The sequence below is a fragment of the Gopherus evgoodei genome, unplaced genomic scaffold (assembly GCF_007399415.2).
Source record: "Gopherus evgoodei ecotype Sinaloan lineage unplaced genomic scaffold, rGopEvg1_v1.p scaffold_40_arrow_ctg1, whole genome shotgun sequence".
Taxonomy (NCBI): domain Eukaryota; kingdom Metazoa; phylum Chordata; order Testudines; family Testudinidae; genus Gopherus; species Gopherus evgoodei.
In genome coordinates, this window is record NW_022060061.1 from 3351254 (window position 1) to 3372291 (window position 21038).

The 21038-nt window shown below is 63.9% G+C and overlaps 1 protein-coding gene across 2 annotated transcripts; it reads right to left on the reverse strand.

Moving 5' to 3' along the window:
- Positions 1–5039: 5039 nt before the first annotated feature.
- Positions 5040–19696, reverse strand: PLPPR2 (phospholipid phosphatase related 2). 2 transcript variants are annotated; one of them, XM_030545995.1, is made up of 9 exons: positions 19610–19696; positions 15127–15245; positions 13177–13365; positions 10252–10372; positions 9426–9679; positions 8752–8928; positions 7253–7390; positions 6024–6142; positions 5040–5561 (listed from the first exon to the last, which is right to left on the reverse strand). In XM_030545995.1, exons 2-9 carry the CDS (start codon positions 15208–15210, stop codon positions 5456–5458), a joined length of 1188 nt encoding a protein of 395 aa, XP_030401855.1. In that variant the 5' UTR covers positions 15211–15245; positions 19610–19696; the 3' UTR covers positions 5040–5455. The 2 variants fall into 2 exon arrangements, 1 of the variants encoding a protein (XP_030401855.1); XR_003998197.1 differs by having other exon boundaries at positions 5490–5561; positions 5957–6142.
- Positions 19697–21038: the final 1342 nt, after the last annotated feature.

Genomic DNA, 21038 nt, shown 5'->3' on the forward strand with positions numbered 1-21038 from the left:
GGCTGGGAAGTGAGGGTCCTGCCTGCTATGGCCCACAGCCGTGACCATGTCCTGGTGCCTGTGCCATGTCCTGGTGCCCTGGGCCACTGGCACCCCTGAGAGATGAATTGGGGCCCTTAGCATCAGGACAGGGATCCCCCAAGGGCACCCTGGATTACAGTGAGATTTGGGGCCCAGCACTCCCATTCCAGATCCAAGAAGCTGGGAGAACCAGGAACAGGGCAGGCAGGGAGCGAGAGGACTGAACAGCAGAGCAATGAAGTACCCAGGATGGGAACTGCCCCCACGCCTGCCCCAAGCCTTCATCAGGATGCAACATTGCCTGCCCTAAACCGGGGTGATGTGCCAGTGATCACAGAGATAGTCAGCATCAGAGCTCAGGATAGAACCCAGGAGTCCCGGCTCCTAGTTTCCCCTGCTCTAACCACTAGACACCACTCCCTTCTGAGAGCTGGAAATCGTGACTCCTGGCTGGCACGGAGCCACAGGCCTGGTGCCCCCACACGGCTCTGGAACAGGCCCTGGGCGGACCCCTTTTGACTGTTTGCCCCCTTGAAGGTCACACGCTCTTGCTGGGGTCAGACCCTGAGCTTCCCCACTTCCTGGCATCGAATCGCAGCGCCCTGAGCACCCCTGGGCCGAGCCATGAGCTCCCCACCTGGGTTGGACCCTAGAGAAGGTTTCACCCTCAAAGGGAGCTAGGCCCCCCGACTTCCTGAGACTGGAGTGACTCCCAGCCGGTGGTGTAAACGGGAGGGTTTATTGGAGTCCGGAACCAGCCTAGAGACCAGAAAAGTTACAACAAGTTTGTTCTCATTGCCAGGCAAACCAGGTCACCTGGTCACCTGCCTTAGCACTTTGTTCTCCCGCTGGCTTCCCACAGAGCAGGGGCGGCCGGCCTGGGGCGTTAGATGTGAGGCACCAGATATCCGGTCCATTGGCTTCTGGGTTCGTCACGGGCATGGGGTCCCTGGCAGCCAGGCATTGATCACACCTGGCTTGTTACAAAGAATAACCCCTCCTTGGGCCACCACCTAGTTAACCAGGCAGCACAAAGGGGAAACTGAGGCACACACCGTAGTCATAGAAAATATTAAGAACAATTCCCACTTTGTCACACCATCCCCCCACCCCCCTCCCAGAGCTGGGAATAGAACTGTCATGTCCTGGCTCCCAGCCCCTCCCAGCTCTAACCACTGGCCCATAATCCCCTAACCCCAGTCTTTACAACCGGTCTTACGCTAGGTGCAATTACATTTCCTCAGTGCCGATGTTCAGGGGGCCTTCTCCAGCTGGCAGGGGTACCCGGCCCCCAGTTTCCATTCTTTGGGAGCCCAGCCCTGTGACAAAGTGGGGGATTTTCTGTTTTTTCTTTGGTTTTCCAGTGGGTTGTATGCAGAGGGGGTGGGACTCAGTGTTCCCGGGTGTTACTGGTTTAACGAGGGGAGGGGAGAGGGAGTTTGTTGTTACATGGGACCAGAGAGGGAACTTGGGACCCTGGCCGATGGCCTGGAGGATGGAGACTCAGCAAATGGTGACCTGGTAGCCCAGCAGTTCTGGCCAGTGGGAGGACAATGGGCTGAGAAGAGAGGACCCCGAAGAGAGGACCCAGTGACCTGGTTCCAGCCAAAGGGGCCAGAGGACAGAAGAGGGGAGAGGAGGCCCAGGAGCCCCTGTTTCCCTGGGTAGAAGACAATGGACAGAGGTGGGGCTTGGGGCTGGGGATATCAGATGCCCAGCTGGGAAGCAAGGGGGCTCGGGGCTGGAGAGGGGGAGCAGGCAGAGCCCCCCGGCTGCAGGGGGACTGGGAGGTGCTGTGCTGAGGGAGGCCAGGCCTGAGGCCCTGAGAGTTTCCTGTGCTGTGTTCAATGCTCAATAACCCCTCCTGTTTTGTGCTGGCGGAGAGTCACTCCGGTCTAGAGATCAAGGTTGAATTGGCCCCTTCAGGGGTGGAGGCCCCGGGGGTCCAGAGCGCGTGGACTCCCTGAGGGGGCCCACGGCGAGAGACAGGCCTGCTAAGGCTCAGAGAGGTGCGGCTCCAGGAGGTGGAGGGGCCTGACCTCGGGAGAGAGTGGACCCCAAGGAAAAGGGCTGTCACACTAAAAGGGGCACCCCCCACGGACCGCACGGGGCCAAGGGCTGTCTCACTGAAAGGGGCACCCCTCCCCATGGACCGCACGGGGCCACGAGTGGGCTCAACCTTTGACTCCGTGCCAAGCCCCCACTTTGGAGTCAGGAGGTGTCTCTGCATCACCCCACCCCGGCCAAGGGGCCCCTTCGCAGGGCAAACGCAAACCAACCCCAAGAGGTTTGATGCCAGGCGTGGGATTTTTCCACCGAAACCATCCCGCGAGCGCCACAGGCCGATGAGCTGGAGGGAAAGTTTGAAATGGCTCCAAGGTTTGTCCCGGTCTGGGATGTGAGGCGAGGGGATGCCCAGCAGGGACCCCCATCCCAGGGCTGGATCGAGGCCCCATGGGGTTGGACGGAGCATTTAGTGAAAGCCAAGGCCTCTGCATCCCCCCATAACCCCTGTGCACCCACCCCCACACTCAGCCATAGCCCCCCACCCCCGCTGCAGCTCCCATCTCCTCCCTGCCTGCACTAGGATGTGCAGCTCCATGCACACGCTTGGCCCTACCTGGGGGTGGCTGCCCAGCCCACCAGTGCCTGGCTCATGGCAGGGCAGGAGCGCAGCTTCCCCTGGCCTCGTTAGCTGGAATGTCCATTAATTAAGGGAGGCGGCCCTGGGCTGACCAAAGGCTTAGACAAGCTCTGTTGTGGGGGGCAGAGGGAGGCAAACGGGGCAGCCGCTGGCACCTAGCAACGTTGGGACAGGTCAAGTTTTCTCTGGGCTCTGCGGGAAGAGCCCTTAAAGCCTGGCCACGGGAGGGCTTGGCTTTGCCTCCGCTGGGCCGTTTGAGGGCCCTCGTTATGGGAGGGAAACTGAGGCAGGCAGCGCTTAGCCACCAGGGGATGCTGGGGAAGTGCTGGGTCCCCTTCTGCAGGCCCATCTATCCCAGCCTCCCAGCTGGACCCTTCAAAGGTAGCTGCGAGGTCCCTGCCCCCCAAGTGGGGAGGGAGGGAATAACTGGCTCCACCCACCTACCCCTGCTGCACATCCCAGCTCCTGGCATCCTCCCCCCAGGGTTGGTGGGGGCTGTTCTTGTGCTACTGTGAGGCCTCCAGATGCTCCTGGGATATGCCCCCCCCCCGATTGTGTTTCCATGCCAATGGAGAATAAACTGCTGCATCAGAGGAAGAAGGATTTGCCCCCAGGACATCGGGGTGGGGGCAGGGACTGCCCTAGGCACAGGCCACTGGGAAACCAAGGCCCCGGGGCCTTTCCCCTCTAAGGGGCACTGGCCCCAATCCTGCCCCCGGGTAGGGGGCTGGCTGGTTCCAGGGTGGGGAATGGGACACTGGGCCTTTACACTCCAGGGTATGGGGGGGGGTCACCCTGACAATGAACTGGGCCTGAGACAGTCCCTGGGGGAGAGTGTCCCACTCTAGGGGTGCAGGGGGAGGGGGATGCAATGAGCCCCACCCCCATGAGCAACACACCCTGTTTCATGTGGCTGACGTGACTGATTTGTCACATCAGGTGGGGGTGACACTGGAGCTTGGCCAGGCAGACTGGGAAAGGAGGGAGGGTCATGGGGGAGCCCAGGGCTGGGATAGCAGGGGCTGCGGGTCGGGAGTGAGGGGCACCGGGGGGAGTTGGGGGGAGCCTAGGGCTGGGCTAGCAAGGGGCTGCAGGTCAGCAGTGAGGGGCACCAGCAGAGCTGGGGGGAAGCCTAGGCTGGGCTAGCAGGGGGCTGTGGGTCCAGACTGAGGGGCACCAGTTGCGGTGTTTGCTCTGCCCCCCCTCCCCACTTGCAGTCTCAGGCATTCTCTCAGGGGGCAGGGGGGAGGCTGCAGACTGACGAATCTCCAGGCTCCCAGGGTCTGTTACAAACGTGGTTTTTATTAAATCGGATTTGGCCTGACACTCACTCCCCCCCTCAGCCATACCCGCCCCATGCACCTGCCCCCCATATCCCAGCTGGGGAGTTCTCCACAGCAGACTCCCCAGCCCTGGCTGGATGACCCAACAGGGAAGAAATGGGTCCGGGGTGTGTTTGATCCTCGCTGGCGGGTCCACCCGCTCCCGGCTTGTGGCGATAGTAACGAATCCGGCTCTAGGTGCGATGGTGGTGGGGAAACCCTGGCGGGGGCAAGTCCAGCCCAGCCCCTCGCAGGGGTGTGAACTGCCCCAGCTCAGCGCCCGTCACTAACGCATCCAGCCCTGGGGGATGGATCAGCCATCGGCCATGGCTCGGTTGGTGCCACGAGTGGGGCGGGGGCACTTAGTCCTTTCCCCCCCTAGGCAAGGATGGGGCCCCAGGGCCCCTCAACCCCCATCTGGTCTGGGCAACTCCTGGGGGTGGGGCTTATTTTGTGGGTGGAGCTTGGATGAGCCCCTCCCCTTCCCCCATCTGAGCCCCATGGTTGGCCAGTGATAATCTGTGATTGATAGGTGGGTGGGGCTAAGCAGCCCTTGAAGGGCTCAGGGTGCCCCCTCCCCCACTTCTCTGGGCACCGACAGCTTTGGGGGATCCCGAGGGAGAAGGGTCCTGGCTGCAGGGGTGGCACAGGCCCTGGGTAGCCAGGATGAAGGGGCTCCAGAGCCAGAAGCACCCCCCCACGCCTGCCCCCCCAATGCCCTCGCCCACCCCCCCGGCCCCACTCCCCTATACCCTTCCCCCGCTCTTCTGCTCAACCCAGGCTCAGCAGTGCCCAGAGTCTGCTGCAACCCCCCCCCCGCCACTTTGCTCCCATGTCGCTGGTTTCTGCCTTTTGGCTTTAGCTCCATCGAGGCCTTTCAAACCAGCCCCCGACCCCCCCTCTGGCCCCCTCTGCTCCCCCCGGCCCCCACCCAGCACTGCCCCCTTGTCAGTTTCTATCCCCAGCCTCCCCCCCGCCCCCAGTGCCAGCTGGGTCGCTGGTTCAAGGGAACAGCTCAGCTCCTGCCCCCCACCCGCCCCAGATCAGACTGACATACAACCCCCATCCCCCCTCCCACCTGCCCAGCCGGAATAGAGGGGAGGCAGCCCCTGCTGGGGGGCCCTTTGGGGCTCTCAGTGGGGGCCCCTAATTCTGTTCCCATCGCCCCCACTTCAGCAGCTGCAGGATGGGCAGGGACTGAACCTCCCACTTACACCCCTGGCAGCAGGATGGGGCCCATGGGGGGGAGGGGAGGGAGAAAGCTGGACCCTACAGAAAAGGAGGGTGAGATTTTACCCCCACCCCTGGTGTCACATTCATGAGTGTGTCGTTAGGAACCCCAAACAAACCAGGGATGAATTGGTTAAAGGGATGGTGCTGGTTGGGTGGGGGGGCAATAGGCAGAGACGTGTCCTGAGTGAGGGGGAGGCCAACCTCCGCCCTCCCCTCCCCTGGGGCAGTGCCTCCCTCAGACCTCGCTGGTGACGGAGCGGGAGGGGATGAGCACGTCAGGGGTGGTGGGGAAGAGACACAGCTGGGGGTCAGGTGATCGCTGGGAGCCGAGCTCTGGGATCCTGGAGGGGAGAGAAACAGGGGGGGCAGAGCTTTAAACGTGGCCCCAAAGCTCCTGAAAAAGTTACAGCACCCCCCCCCCCACACACACCTTGATCCCACAACCTTTGGTACCAGAGCAGAGCCGAGCCCCATAGTGATACAGCTGAGGGAGCAGTGCTGCAAGTGGTCAGCACTGGTAGGTTGTTATCCCCTCTGCAGTCTGGCAGGTTGTTCCACCTCCCAATCCCCCCCATTTTCTCCCCTCCCCCCCCAAACTCCTGTTTCACTCCCCCCCAAATCTGCATATTGTCCCAAAATTCATTTCCCCTCGCAAAACACATGCCCATAATGCCCCCTCCCCATTCGCCCCCTCTCCTGCCCCAATCCCCCCTCCCTGGCACTGGGCTGCACCTGCCTGAGGGTGGGGGGAGGGAGGACTCCCTCGGCAGGTCTCCAGCAGGGCGTGGGGGGATGGCACTTACTCGTAGGGCCGAGCCGCCCCAGCGTGGCCCCCCGTGCGGAGGGAGTGAGCTAGCTGCCTCTCCAGGCCTCGAGTGAGCAGCGTGGAGAAATCCTGCTCTTCTGGGGGGTCCCTGACCCGCTAGGGCCGCCCCCCAGGGAGAGCAGTGCCAGGCGGGGGGAGGGGGAAAATGGGGGGAAGAGAAACGACAGAGAGATGGATACAATGTTAGACCTTTGCTCCTTGCTCACCATGGGGGGGGGGGGTCTTTGGGGTTCACACCGGGGGGATCGGGGGCCACTGGTGTTCACACTGGGGAATGGGGATTCACACTCAGGGCGGATCAGGGGGTCATTGGGGTTCAAACTGGGGGCATTAGGGGTCTCACAGGGGGAGCCCGCACAGGGGGACTGAGGCTGCTATGGGGTGAGAAAGGGGTTTGGGGCTCATCTCTGGGGGGCAGTCTGAGATGGAGAATGGCGGGAGGGAGGAAGGTGTCGGGAGAGAAGGAACCCAGGATGCAGGATCGGGGTCTATGCTCCCCCCCCGCAGCCCCCACTGGGCCACACTCCCCCTGCACGTCCAAGGTAGACCCCCCCAGTTTGCCCCCCCCGCCAGACTGGGGTCATGTGAGAGCCACCCCCACCCTAGAGCCAGCTGCCTGGGTGCCAGGGCCAGACACCTGGTGAAACATTCCCCCCCCGATGACACCCCCCTTGCTTCCAGCATGACCTGGGGGGCAGCTGGGGGTGCTGAGGTGTCACAGGGGAGGGGCTATGGGTGGAGGTGTCAAGGGGGAGGGGATCGGGGGGGTTATGAAGTTCCCAGCCCCACATGCTGGGGGCCAGGGGTTAAGGCCACACTATCCTAGCCCCACTACCCCTCCCCATCCTGATCCCACCCTGAGGGGAATGGCCCCTGCACCCCCCCAACATCTGTTGTCAGAACCTGTCCATGTTCCCCAAACCCCCCCCACATCTGTCCCTAGAACCTGCCCCCCCGGCTCGCCGCCAACTCAGAGTCCCAGGTGGGGGAGCGGATCGCAGTAGGGCCACGTGACCCCCACACCTGGCAGCCCTTCAACCCCACCCGCAGCCCCCACCCCCCCCTCCACCCTGAATTTTCCTGGGGTTTGGGTGGGGGGCTGAGCAGAGAGCCCCCGGCCCCAGAGGATGCAGCCACTGCCCTGCAGTGGGAGGGGGATGGGCTGGCTGGCGGCTCCCCAGAGCTGGGCGCATCCCTGCCCCTCACCTGGGCTATGCTGAACTTCTCCAGGGGGCTCTCGACGCAGGGCAGCCCCACGCCGGGGACGCTGGCCAGGCTCTCGGCTGGCGCCGGCTTCTGGGCCGTGGGCACCTTGCTCTGGAAGTTATTGACCACGCAGGTGACCTGGGGATGGGGACCGAAGTGAGGGAGGGTCCGGCCCCCCAAGGAGCCCCTCCCTCAGCGTGGTGCCCTCCAGCTGACGTGAGTGTGATGGGGGGAGTTGGGGTATGGCTGAGAGGCCTCCCGAGTGGGGGGTTGTGCGCTGGGGATTGTGGGGAGTTGGGGGTGAGGTGGGGTGTCCTGGGGGCTAGGGATGGGGGGCAGGTGGGTGCTGTGTAGAGAGCCGCAGGGCCAGGGGTGCTCAGGGCGCAGTGGGGGGGGGCTGTGGGGAGCTCAGGGGAGCTCTGGAGAGCCACGGGGCCAGGGGTGCTCAGGGCGTGGTGGTGGGGGGCTGTGGGGAGCTCGGGGGGGCTCTGGAGAGCCGCAGGGTTGGGGGCATTCAGGGCGCAGCAGGGGGGCTGTGGGGAGCTCGGGGGGGCTCTGGAGAGCCACGGGGCCAGGGGCGCTCAGGACGTGATGGTGGGGGGCTGTGGGGAGTTTGGGGGGGTCTGGAGAGCTGCAGGGCCAGGGGCGCTCGGGGTACAGCGGGGGGGCTGTGGGGAGCTGCAGGGCCGGGGGCGCTCAGGGCGCAGCAGGGGAACTATGGGTAGCTTGGGCGGGGGCTCTGGAGAGCCGTGGGATCAGGGGCACTCAGGGCGCGGCAGGGGGCTCTGAGGAGCTCGGGGAGGGCTCTGGAGAGCTGCGGGCTGGGTGCCCTTGTGGCATGGTGGGGGGGGCTGTGGGGAGCCACAGGGCCGGGGCTGCTCAGGGCATGGTGGGGGAGCTGTGGGGAGCTTGGGTGGGTTGTGGGGAGTTCGGGGGGGGATCTGGAGAGCCGCAGGGTTGGGGGCGCTCAGGGCACAGCAGGGGGGCTGTGGGGAGCTCGGGGCGGGCTGTGGGGAGCTGCAGGGTCAGGGGCACTCAGGGCGCGACGGGGGCTGTGGGGAGCTCGGGGGGGCTCTGGAGAGCCGCAGGGCTGGGGGCGCTCAGGGCACAGTGGGGGGGGGGCTGTGGGGAGCTCGGGGGGAGCTGTGGGGAGCCGCAGGGCTGGGGGCGCTCAGGGCACAGCGGGGGGCGGGGGGGGCTCTGGGAGAGCCGTGGGGCCAGGGGCACTCAGGGCATGGCAGGGGGGCTGTGGGGAGCTCGGGGGGGCTCTGGAGAGCCGCAGGGTTGGGGGCACTCAGGGCGCAGCAGGGGGGCTGTGGGGAGCTCGGGGGGGCTCTGGAGAGCCACGGGGCCAGGGGCGCTCAGGGCGTGGTGGTGGGGGGCTGTGGGGAGTTTGGGGGGCTCTGGAGAGCCGCGGGGTCGGGGCGCTCGGGGCGTGGTGGTGGGGGGCTGTGGGGAGTTTGGGGGGCTCTGGAGAGCCGCGGGGTCGGGGCACTCACCAGGAAGGCGGCGATGGCGGCCCCGGTCAGGAACCCGGCCAGCACGTCGGCCCAGTGGTTCCGGTGCTCGGCCACGCGCAGCACCCCCAGCAGGGCCGCCGGGCCGGCCAGCGCCAGGCAGAGGGTGGGCTTGGCCAGCCGGGACCCCCGCACCTCCAGCACCAGCGTCACGTACATCTAGGGAGGGAGATGCCGGGGGGGGCAAGGAGTCATCTGAAGCCCCCCAAGCCCTGCCCTCCGCCCCCCCCGCCCACAGACTCCCTGCTTCCCTCCCCTTCCTTGGGGCTGCCCTGCCCCATAGCCCCCCCTCCGCACTGCCTCCCTTCTCCCTGCTCCCCCCAGCCCCACTGCCATCCTGTCCTCCTCCCTACCCCCACCCCACTGCCCTCACGGGCCCCACAGCCTCCCCTCCCTCTGCCTCCCCCAGACCCACTGCCATCCTGCCCCTCTGCCTACCCCCACCCCACTGCCCCCACCGGCCCCACAGCCTCCCCTCCCTCAGCCCCACTGCCATCCTGCCCCACCTCCCGACCCCCCCCAGCCCTGCGGCCTCCCTTCCCTCTGCCCCCTCAGCCCCACTGCCATCCTGCCCCATCTCCCTACCCCCACCCCACTGTCCCCACCAGCCCCACGGCCTCCCATCCCCCCGCCCGGCCCTGCCCCCCGGCACGTACGGCGGTGTACACCACGGCGTAGGCGCTGAGCGCGGCGTCCTTGGAGGGGAAGGCTTTGCGGGCGGCGGTGACCAGGGCGGGGTTCCCGGCGCAGGCCCCCCGGTCCGTGATGTACTGGGGGCCGGGCAGCTGGCACCCCAGCGCCGTGTAGTTGGGGCGGCACACGGAGAGGAAGTGGGGAGTCTGGTTGCCTGTGACGACCTGTCCGGCGTTCGCGAAGATGGTGGTGGTGAACAGGCCGAAGGAATAGACGCCTGCGGGGGGTGTGGGGGGGTGATTAGTGCACAGGCGAGGAGGCTGCGGGTCGGGAGTGAGGGGCACCGGCAGGGCTGGGCTAGCAGGGGCTGCGGGTCAGGAGTAAGGGGCACCGGCAGGGCTGGGCTAGCAGGGGCTGCGGGTCGGGAGTGAGGGGCACCAGGGAAAGCCAGGGGCAGGTGAGCAGGGGCCATAGGTCGGGAGTGAGGGACACTGAGAGAACAGGGGGGAGCCCGGGGCAGGCGAGCAGGGGGCTGCGGGTCAGGAGTGAGGGGCACCGGGAGAACAGGGGGAGCCCAGGGCAGGTGAGCAGGGGGCTGTGGGTCGGGAGTGAGGGACACCGGCAGAAGTGGGGAGGCAGGGCTGGGCTAGCAGGGGGTTGCGGGTCAGGAGTGAGGGGCACCAGGGGAACTGAGGAAGCCAGGGTCAGGCGAGCAGGGGGCTGTGGGTCGGGAGTGAGGGACACTGGCAGAGCTGCGGGGGCAGGGCTGGGCTAGCAGGGGGCTGCAGGTCGGGAGTGAGGGGCACCAGGAAAACGGGGAGGGGGGAGCCCGGCCCCCCTCCCACTCACCCAGGAAGCGGACGATGCGTCTCAGCAGCGGGATGAAGTAGCAGCACTCCCCAGAGATGATGGTTTTCTCCTCACGCCGCCGCGGCCGGCAGAAAAACGTAGCCAGTTCCCCGATCAGGATCTGGGGAGGAGGGGGGGAATCCCAGTCAGAGGCTCCATCAGCACCCCCCACCTCAGGCCCAGTCCCCACCTGGGCCCCATCTGCAGGGGCTGCCCCCCTCCCACCCCTTGGGAGCAGGACAAGGTTCAGGAGCCAGTCAGGGCAGCCTCGGGGCTGCTCTAACTCATGCTCTGCCCCAGCACAGGCCTTTTGGGGGGGGGAGGGGTGAGGCACAGCCCCGTGTGCTCCAGCTAAGCCCCCCAAGCCAGGGCCCTAGGCCAGCCCGGGGGCCCTGGGACCAGGCAGCAGAGCTCCCACCTGAGAAGCACAAAGGGGCGACACCATAACTGAGAATTGTGCCCAGGATGCAGGATCCGCCCCCCAAGAACCCCCCATTGGTCTTCCCCTCCCCCAGTACCCTGTCCCACCCCCAGGGGGCGCCCAGTTACCCTTGGGACCCCAGACTGGATCCCAACCTGGCCCCTCTGCTCCAGGTGCTGGGGGATCCTTGGGGCAGAGGGGGGAGGAGTGAGGCAGCCTCCTCTGTGCAGGGGGGAGTCGGAGTTCCCTGCTCCCCCCTTCTAGCCCCTTCCTCCCCGCCCCGGCCGAGCAGACGGGGCAGCCACTAGGGGTGGGGGATTAGCCAACTGGAGCGGATGGAGCCTGATGCGGGGGAGTGGGGGGGAAAGGGTGGAGGGGGTTGGCTGGGAGCTCCCAGCTCCTAAAGGGGGGGCTGGGGCTGGGACTGTGGCTTTTCCCCCAAACCTGCCTCAGTTCCCATTAAGGGGGGATCGAGGGGGGCAGGGCTGGTGGGGTTGGGCAGAGGGCAAAGGGGCTGCGGGGGAGGGGACTGAGGGGCACCGGCAGAGCACCGGGGGGGAGGTCTGAGCCCCCTCCCAGCTGACTCCTGCCCCAAGGGCCCATCCATGTCCGGAGTGGGGGGGGGCTGCTGTCAGTGTCTGGCTGCTGGGGGGGTGGGGGTTTGGCCATACATGGAACCAGTCGCATTCAGGCTGCCGGCTTGACATGGCGGGGGGAACGGGGGGGGCACCAGGCCCCGGCTGCTTCCTGTTCCCTTTGCACCGATGAGCTACATGACTCCCCTGCTGGCCCCCCCAAACCCCTGACCACAAACCCCAGCCCCCCTCCACTCCACCAGCCCCCCAAACCCCAAACCTCAGCCCCCCTCCACTCTGCCAGCCCCCTCAAACCCCCAGCCCTGCCCTCCAGCCCCCCTCCACTCCACCAGCCCCCCAAACCCCCAACCCTGCCCTCCAGCCCCCCTCCACTCCACCAGCCCCCACAAACCCACAGCCCCAAACCCCAGCCCCGCTCCACTCCGCCAGCCCCCCAAACCCCAACCCCCTCCACTATGCCAGCCCCCCCGAGCCCCCAACCCTGCCCTCAAGCCCCCCTGCTCCGCCAGCCCCCCAAACCCCCAGCCCTGCCCTCCAGCCCCCCTCCACTCTGCCAGCCCCCCAAATCCCCAGCCCCAAACCCCAGCCCCCCTCCAGTCCGCCAGCCCCCCAAATCCCAGCCCTGCCCTCCAGCCCCCTCCACTCTGCCAGCCCCCCAAACCCCCAGCCCCCCTCCACTCCACCAGCCCCCGCAAACCCACAGCCCCAAACCTCAGCCCCCCTCCACTCCGCCAGCCCCCCGAACCCCAACCCCCTCCACTCTGCCAGCACCCTCAAGCCCCCCCTGCTCCACCAGCCCCCCAAACCCCAAGCCCTGCCCTCCAGCCCCCTCCACTCTGCCAGCCCCCCAAACCCCCAGCCCCAAACCCCAGCCCCCCTCCAGTCCGCCAGCCCCCCAAATCCCAGCCCTGCCCTCCAGCCCCCCTCCACTCGCCAGCCCCCCCAAACCCCCAACCCCAAACCCCCGACCCTGTCCTCCAGCCCCCCTTCCACTCTGACAGCCTCCCCAAACCCCCAGCCTCCTTCCACTCCACCAGCTCCCCCAACCCCCCGACTTTGCCCTCTACTCCACCAGCCCCCACGAACTCCCAGCCCTGCCATTCAGCCCCCACCCCACTCCACCAGTCCTCCCAACTCCAAACCCCAGCCCCTTCCACTCCGCCAGCCCCCCCGAACCCCCAGCCCCCAAACCCCCAGCCCTGCCTTCCAGCCCCCACTTCACTCCACCAGCTCCCCAAACCCCAGCCCTGCCCTTCAGCCCCCCACTCCGCCAGCCACCCTGAACCTGCAGCCCTGCCCACCAGCCCCCCGAACTCCCAGCCCTGCCCTCCAGCCCCCCCCACTTCACCATCCCCCCGAACTCCCAGCCCTGCCCTCCAGCCCCTCCTCTCCACCAGCCCCTGAACCTCCAGCTCTGTCCTTCGGCCCCCCCACTCCACCAGCCCCCCCGAACCTGCAGCCCTGCCCTCCAGACCCCAATCCCTGCTAACCCAGGCCCAGATCCAGGACTCTGACGCCCGAGGCGAGTCTGAGGGTCCCCCAGAGGAGGCTCTGAGATCCCCAAGCAACACTCCCCCCCACCCCCACAGTCTATGCAGTATCCAGAGTGGGATCTGCAGGTGCCAGCAGGTCCCTGTGTGTGTGGGGGGCACTTGGTCAGTGGCCCCCAAAGGGGCACGTGGTGGCTGGTGGGTGGGTGCCCTGACAGCAGCCTCTGCTTGGGGGGGGACATTGCCCCAAAGCCCAAGGGGTCTGGAGGGTCAGAACCCAGGTGAGACCCTCATGGGCCCAATCCCATAGGGGTAGGTGTCGGGGGGGTGGCTCTGAGATCCCAGCCCTACCAGAACCCCCGGGCACCACCCTGCCCTCCCATACCCCCCACGGCAGCCCCTGCCCGGGTGCCCTCACCATGGCTGTGGGCACGGCGGTGACCAGGGAGTAGACCAGGACGGGCGGGGCACGGCTGGCATCCTCGGGCCCCGGGTAGGGCTTGGCGTAGGCGCTGTCATGGCAGAAGAAGCCCTGGATGTGGACGGGGAAGGTGTCGGTGTATTCAAAGTGATACGCCAGCAGCACCGTGCCCGCCATGATCACCAGCTGGAAATAGAACATGGCAGCTCAGCGCCCGGCCCCGGCCCGGCCCAGCCCGAGCGCAGCGAGGGGGCAGAGTCGCGGGGTGGGAACGGGGCAGCCCAGGAACCATCCGTCCCACCCTCCCCCCGCCCCGGCTCTGTGCAAGCTCCCTCGTGCACTCCCGTTCACGCTTCGGTGCCTGCTGTAGCTCCACGTCACATCACGGCTGAGGGCACAGGCGCCTGCCTTTCCCAAACTGGGGCAGATGCCTGCTCCCCCCCTCGCCTCCCCCCAGGGCTCCCCCTCCACCTGCCCCTCCTCCAGCTGGAGTACTCAAATAAATCCTACCCCCCCACACCACTCTGTGCCTTTCCAAGGCCTCCTCGCCCAGCGGTGAGATGCAGCCATCTCTGGGGTGGGGTGCAGGGGCTGCTTATACAGGGATCCTTTGCTCGGTGCTGAGATGCAGCCACCTCTGGGGTGGGGCCTGGTGGCTGTTTGGGACAGGAAGGAAGTGATGAAGGATCTGGTAAGCAAGGGAGTGGGGGCTGGGGATTTGCCTCGGACCCCCCAGCCCCTAGCAGTGGTCTCAAGGGGTCAGGGCCAGGGTTTTATGAAGTGAAGCGACAGATGGTAAATTTCATTCTCTAACTTGTGACCCTGGCTCTCTGGCCCAGCTTTGTGCTCCTGAGCTGGACGCTGGAGGGGCGTCATTTAGCCCCCGCCTCCCCAGCACGACCTCCCCCCACACTTGCCGTTTAACACGGGCAAAACCCCTGTGTCTAACCTCTGGAGGAGTCACGGCAGGAGGGGCTGGTGCTAGGGCATGAGGAAGGGGGGTTGGTAGGGCACTGCTGCAGGGAAGCTTGCAGCACTGCCTTCCTCTCCCCCCCACCCCTGGCCTGGAGCACTAATGTGGGGAACTTGCAGTGCTGGAGTCCCCTCCTCTCCCCAGGCTGGGCACTGCTGCAGAGAAGCTCACAGCACTGGAGTCCCCCTGGCCTGGGCACTGCCTGGGAGAAAGTGGGCATTTTTCATAATGTTTTGTATGAGTACAGTGTGTGCCTCAGTTTCCCCATGTACTGCATGGGGGTGGAGTGGGGGGAGGTTGTTTACTCTTTGCAGAAGTCCAGGCGTGACTGACACCTGGACCCCAGGCCTCTGGAGACTCCCAGAAAACAAGGAACACGCCAAATGCCCGGACATTTGGTACCCAGCGACTACGGCGCATGGATGACCCAGATGGACCAGGCTGGAACTTTCTGTTCTCTGTGGTAACTCAGGGCTTGCGCCGCTGAGTTCCAGAAACTAATAAAGTCTCCTGCTGGGAAGGGCGTCACTCCGGAGTCAGGAAGTCGGGGGGCAGGGCTCCCTTTGGGGGTGCAAGGCTCCCCCAGGGCTCCACTCCAGGGAGCTCACGGCGTGACCCAGGGGTGCTGAGGGTTTGGAGGTTTGGTCCCAGGAGGCAGGGAAGCCGAAGGGCTGACCCCAGTGAGACCCTGAGGGGGCTGATGCACTGAGGGGGTCCTCCCAGGGCCTTGCGAGCACACCGGGCCTATGGATCCGTGACACTGCCACAGGGAAGCTCGCAGCGCCAGGTCCCTGTTTAAGGTACATTGGTTAATTTTGGATTCTCTCGCTGAGCTGAGGGGGGAACAGAACCCGGGAGTCCTGGCTTCCAGCCCCCTCTTCTCTCACCACTACACCCCACTCCCCTCCCATAGCCAGGGAGGGAACCCAGGCATCCTGGCACCCAGCCCCACGGCCTGAGGCCCAATGCCTTACCTCCACACACACAAAGCAGGGGATGATGGAAACACTTCTCTTCAGTTCCTGCTTCCTGCCAGCCATGATGCCCACTCCGGGCATGGGAGAGAGGAGGTCCCTCCGTGGGGAGGGGGCACCTGGCAAAGGAAACCCAAAGGCAGAGGGGGTCAGTGCATCCCCACAGGGTCAGTACATCCCAACGCAGCCCTCTGCCCACACATGGTGCCAACAGAGACCCCAGGTCCCTCCCCCAAGCAGCATCTCGCATGGTGCAAACTGCCCCCCACTCCCCGATTCATCTTCCAAGCTGAGATCTTGCTGCCCCTCTGCCCCGCAGCCTGCCCCTCAGCTGAAGCCCCCCAGGGGCTCCTGATCCAGCCGCCATCCTGCCACTCGGCCTCCTGTCCCTGCTCCTTTGGGGCGTTGGGACAGTCCGACAAATCGTCCCGACGCAGGACGACAAATCGAGATTTTGGAACGTTGGTGGAATGGAAGATCCGGGAAAACGCCGGACAGTCGGGAGCAGCCGGATGCTCTGTTTCGATCCGTTTGATGCGTTCAAACAGGACAGAAAACACGAGCTAGGAGAGATCTCAGCATCCGCCGGGAATGTAAAACAGCAAAACACAAGATCTGCTGCGGCGAATGAGAACGTGTAGAATAGAATCTAATCAGAGAAAATAGAATTGAATATTAAAGTGTAATCGAGTCTTTTTCTCTGGTTAGACCCTCTCACACTTGCACAGAACTACAATCTAAAGAGAGAAAATATATAAACATACAATTGATTATTTTTTCTATATTTCGGTTCGATTACACTTCGATATTCGATTCTATTTTCTCTATTTAGATTATAACTATCAAATGTAACAATCTAAAGTTTATAGTAGAATAATAAGATCGAGGGTTATAGAATAATAAATCATATAATATCAGAGGATAATGGAATATATAATGTAAATGTATCAAATAGAGTGTAATATAGTGTGAAAGTTTAAGAGAATAAGAAATCATACACAGCAGCAGGAGGACTGGCTCCATTTTGATCAGTTTCCAAATTTTTCTGTCAAAAAGGAGGTGGAAATCCACCTTTCAGTTTTGACAAAATGGCCTTTTCCTGACAGAAAACACCTCTGCCAGAATTGCTTCTGGCCCCTGGACTGGGCGGGTTCTGGGCCCCATTCAGGGCCGCAGGCCGGGTGCCGGCTGGGCGGTGCCTCTGTGGGCGTCATACCAAAACACGGGCGCTACCAAGCGGCATCCTCCAGGCGGCACCCCCTCACTGCCCCGTAGGTACCAGGGCATGCCGTCTGGAGGACGCCGTGTTGTAGAACTGGGGGGGGCAGATTCGTTTGGGGGCTGGACAGAACTGTTAAACAGGCCGCCAGTTGGACCATCTGATCCTGTCTCTCAGTGCGAGAGGCAATGAATTCCAGCCACGTGCATTGTGCAAGAGGGGGCAGGTCCCAGATGTGCTTGTGCAAGAGGGTCGTGTCCCAGACACACTAGTGCGAGAGGGGGCGGGTCCCAGACACACTTCCTGCCACACTTTCGGGGGGTTGTGCCAGCAGAGTTCCCCTGCGGGAAGCGCGAGCCACCACGAGGGTGTGATGAGATCCAGGTGTGGATCGGCCGAGGTAGGAGCCTTTCTCCCACCCCACGGGGAGATCTCTGCTGCCCCCGCGATTTCTAGAAACTCTGGCTTAGAAACGTTTGTAAATAGGAACGGGTCTATTTTATGTATCCCTCCACCTGCTGGGTAAAGGTACTAAAAGTTAGAGCCTGGAAGTAGTCCCGGCAGAGGTGCACAGTACATGGGTGAAGGGGCTGCATTGGGAGGTGCTGATTGGTGGGGTGGCTAGAAGTAGTCCCGGCGGAGGTGGACAGGTGGGCATAGCCTGGGTGAAGGGCCTGCACTAGCAGGTGCTGATTGGCTGGGAGGTTGGAAGTAGTCCTGGCGGAGGAGGACAGAGCATGGATGAGGCAGCATCATGACCTGTACAATCCTACCCCCAGCCCACAGTGACCCATTCTCTCTCCCCAGAGCCAGCCTGGCAGTGCTGGGCCCCAGCCGCCTGCACCCAGTGAGCACAAAGCATTAGCAGGGACCCGCTCCGGGGGGCTGAGTGGGACTCAGGACTCCCGAGTTCTGTTCCCTCTTCTGCCTCTGATCTGCTGTGTGACCTCACTGCCCCTTGTGTGCCTCAGTTTCCCCTCCTACTCTGTGTAGCTTGTAAGCCCCTTGGGGCAGGGACCATCTCTCAGTGTGCAGCGCCTGGCGCTTTGGGGCCCTGATCTCGATCAGATGCTAGACCCTACCATAAATACAGCCAACAATCCGAATTCAGCTCAATCTTCTTGCTTTCTACGCCATGTGTTTGGGGGAGGGGTGTTGCTTCATTCCAGACCCCCCCACACACACCCCTGCAGTTACATTGAACTGACAGCCCACTTCACCCAGTTCTTTTCCAGATGGTCAGGACCCCCCACTTCCCGGGAGGGGTGTGCTAGCTGATACCGGGGCAAAAACTAATCCTGTCCCCCACTAGTCCTGTCCATTTCACGCCCCAGTTCGGCTGCCCTGGCCACAGGTGGAGATACATAGAGATTATTCTGCCCTCCTCCCCAAACACACGTGCATTTCCCAGCCCCCATGGATAACCCCAGACTGGTCCCCGCTATCGATGCAGCCCCCAACCCCAGCCCCGCTGTCCAGGTCCTCAGCTGGCATCACACCTGCCACGCCCCCCCCCCCCCTTTTCTGCACAGAGTCGGGCTCTGATCCACCCCCCACCTGTACAGCTCTGCCGGGGCCATGGCATCATCACCCCAGCCTAAGCTGGGCCAACGGGTGGATCCAGCCGCCACCAGCCCTGGTTCACACCCATCGCTCTGACGAGTCCCCCAGGAGCCTGACTCCCGGGCCCAGGGATCGCACTCGTTACCAGCTACAGATTGCTGCCAAGACTGTGCCAGGCTGGGGGCTGTAAATCTCTGTATACCATACACCCCCTTTTATACAGCCCCACCCTCCCCCTCTCTCTATCCATCCAGATACACCCCATCCCGATACACCCTCCTATCCATCCAGCCCCATACACCTCCCTCTATCCATGCATATACACCCACTCTATCCATCCATCCCCATACACCCCCTTTATACATCCCCACCCGTCCATCCATATACACCCCCATCCATCCAGCCCCCCACACCCCCATCCAGCCCCACACACCCCTGTTCATCTACCCATCCATCTCCATACACCCACCTCTATCCATCCAATCATCCCCATACACCCCCTTTATACATCTCCACCCCCTCTATCCATCCCCATACACCTCCCATCCATCCACCCCTTTATACAGCCCCACCCCCTCCTCCCTCTCTATCCATCCAGATACACCTCCTCTATCCATCCCCATACATCCCCCATACATCCACCCCCATACACCCCTTTATACAGCCCCAGGCCCTCCTCCCTCTCCCTATCCATCCAGATACACCCCCTCTATCCATTGAGCCCCCTACACCTCCTTTATACAGCCCCACCCCCTCCTCCCTCTATCCATCCAGCCCCACAAACACCCGTGTGTCACTCCATCCATCCATCCATATACACCCTCCTCTATCCACTCCCATCCAGCCAGCCCCCTACACTCCCTTTTATCCAGCCCTCCCCCTCTAGCCAGCCAGCTCCGACACCCCCTTTTATCCTGCCCCTCCCCCTCTAGCCAGCCAGCTCCGACACCCCCTTTTATCCAGCCCCTCCCCCTCTATCCATCCAGGCCCACAAACATCCCTGTCTGTCTATCCATATACACCCTCCTCTACCCACCCCCATCCAGCCAGCCCCGACACCTCCTTTTATCCAGCCCTCCCCCTCTAGCCAGCCAGCTCCGACACCCCCTTTTATCCTGCCCCTCCCCCTCTATCCACCCAGGCCCACAAACATCCCTGCCTGTCTATCCATATACACCCCCCTCTACCCACCCCCATCCAGCCAGCCCCGACACCCCCTTTTATCCAGCCCCTCCCCCTCTAGCCAGCCAGCCCCACAAGCACCCGTCTATCCATATACATCCTCCTCTATCCACCTCCAGCCAGCCAGCCCCGACACCCCCTTCTATCCAGCCCCTCCAGCCAGCCCGCCCCGACACCCCCTTCTATCCAGCCCCTCCCCCTCTAGCCAGCCAGCTCCGACATCCCCTTTTATCCAACCCCTCCAGTCAGCCCCCGACACCCCCTTTTATCCATCCCCTCCCCCTCTATCCATCCAGCCCCACAAACACCACTGTCTATCCACATACACCCTCCTCTATCCACCTCCAGCCAGCCAGCCCCGACACCCCCTTTTATCCAGCCCCTCCAGCCAGCCCGCCCCGACACCCCCTTTTATCCAGCCCCTCCCCCTCTATCCATCCAGCCCCGACCCACGCATTTGTCCATCTCCCCCCCCGCTGCCTGGCGCTGGGGCCTGCCGAGCCCCCCGGCCTCTCTCACCGCCCCTCTCTAGGCAGCAGCCATCGCTGCCCCCCCAGCCAGGCTCCCGCGGCTCCTCGCCGGCCGGTCACTGCTCCGCCGGCCGCCGGCCCGGCTGCATCGCGCTGGATCGCGGCGATCGCCCGGTTCCGGAGTCACTCCGCAGCGGCGGCTTCTCCAGAGCGAGGGGGCGGCGCAGGGGCGGGGGTGGGAGCGTGTGCGGGGGGGGGGGGGGCTGATCAGCTGGCGTCATTAACATGAGGCAGGTGCCCCCTGCACGAGGGGGCGGGGGTCCAGGCGGGAAGAAGGGGCCGTGCCCCCCCCCGTCTCTCTGCTCTTTATTCTGCTCGCTGGGGGTTGCTTTGCCCCCCCCCGTGCTTAAGGGGGTCTGAAAAAAATGTGTGTGGGGGTCGTTCATAATCTGGGGGGAGCAGTTTGGGTGGGACAGGGCTTAAAGTGCCCCCACAACTACACACACACGATGGGGGCAGAGCCTCCTCCGGGGGTCTTTGCCCTAGTGACTGAGAGAGTCCTGACCCCGAGCCCTGCTCCAACCACTAGACACCACTCCCCTCCTAGAGCTGGGAAGAGAACAGACTAATGGTGGGGGGCAGGGAGCCAGGACTCCTGGGTTCTCTCCTGGCTCTGGGAGGGAAGTGGAGTCTAGTGGTTAGAGTGGGGGTGCTGGGAGCCAAGACTCCTGGGTTCTCTCCTGGCTCTGGGAGGGAAATGGGGTCTAGTGGTTAGAGTGGGGGGGCTGGAAGTCAGGACTCCTGGGTTCTATCCCTAGCTCTCCCTACCGAGTAACTAACAGCCCCCCTCATTCATTGCATCTGAAGAAGTGGCTTTTTTACCCATAGAAGTTCATGCCCTGTTAAATCTGCTAGTCTTTAAGGTGCCAGCGGATGCCTTGTTGTGTTTGTGGATACAGACTAACACGGCTACCCCCCCCTCCCCATTCACTGAAGGCTGATACTGCTGCTGTGGGTGGTGGATCCACTGGCCAGGAGAGACCCTGGGTTTCTGTGGCCCACAGTCAGCCTGGCTGACACTGGTCCCAGGGTGACCTTCCCTCTGGCTGGGGGGAGGGCTGGTTGTGCACCCCACAGTCCAGGTATTGGGCAGCTGCCCCAGGCAAAATCACCCCTGCCTGCGCTGAGAGGGTGCACGGCTGGGGATCACTTTGCTAACCTCCCTGCCAAACCCACCCCCATTCTCTCCAGGTCTGAGGCTGCATATGTGCCATCCCAGCCGTCTTTCCTGGGTTCTAGTCCCACCGTCACCTCCTCCTCTGTCACTCCATGAGCATTTCCAGTTACAGACTGGGCACCTGATTCTCAGCTCCCATTACCACTAGACCCCACTCTGCCGTCAGAACTGGGGATAGAACCCAGGTGTCCTGGCTCTCAGCCCAACCACTAGACCCCACTCCCCTCCCAGAGCTGGGGAT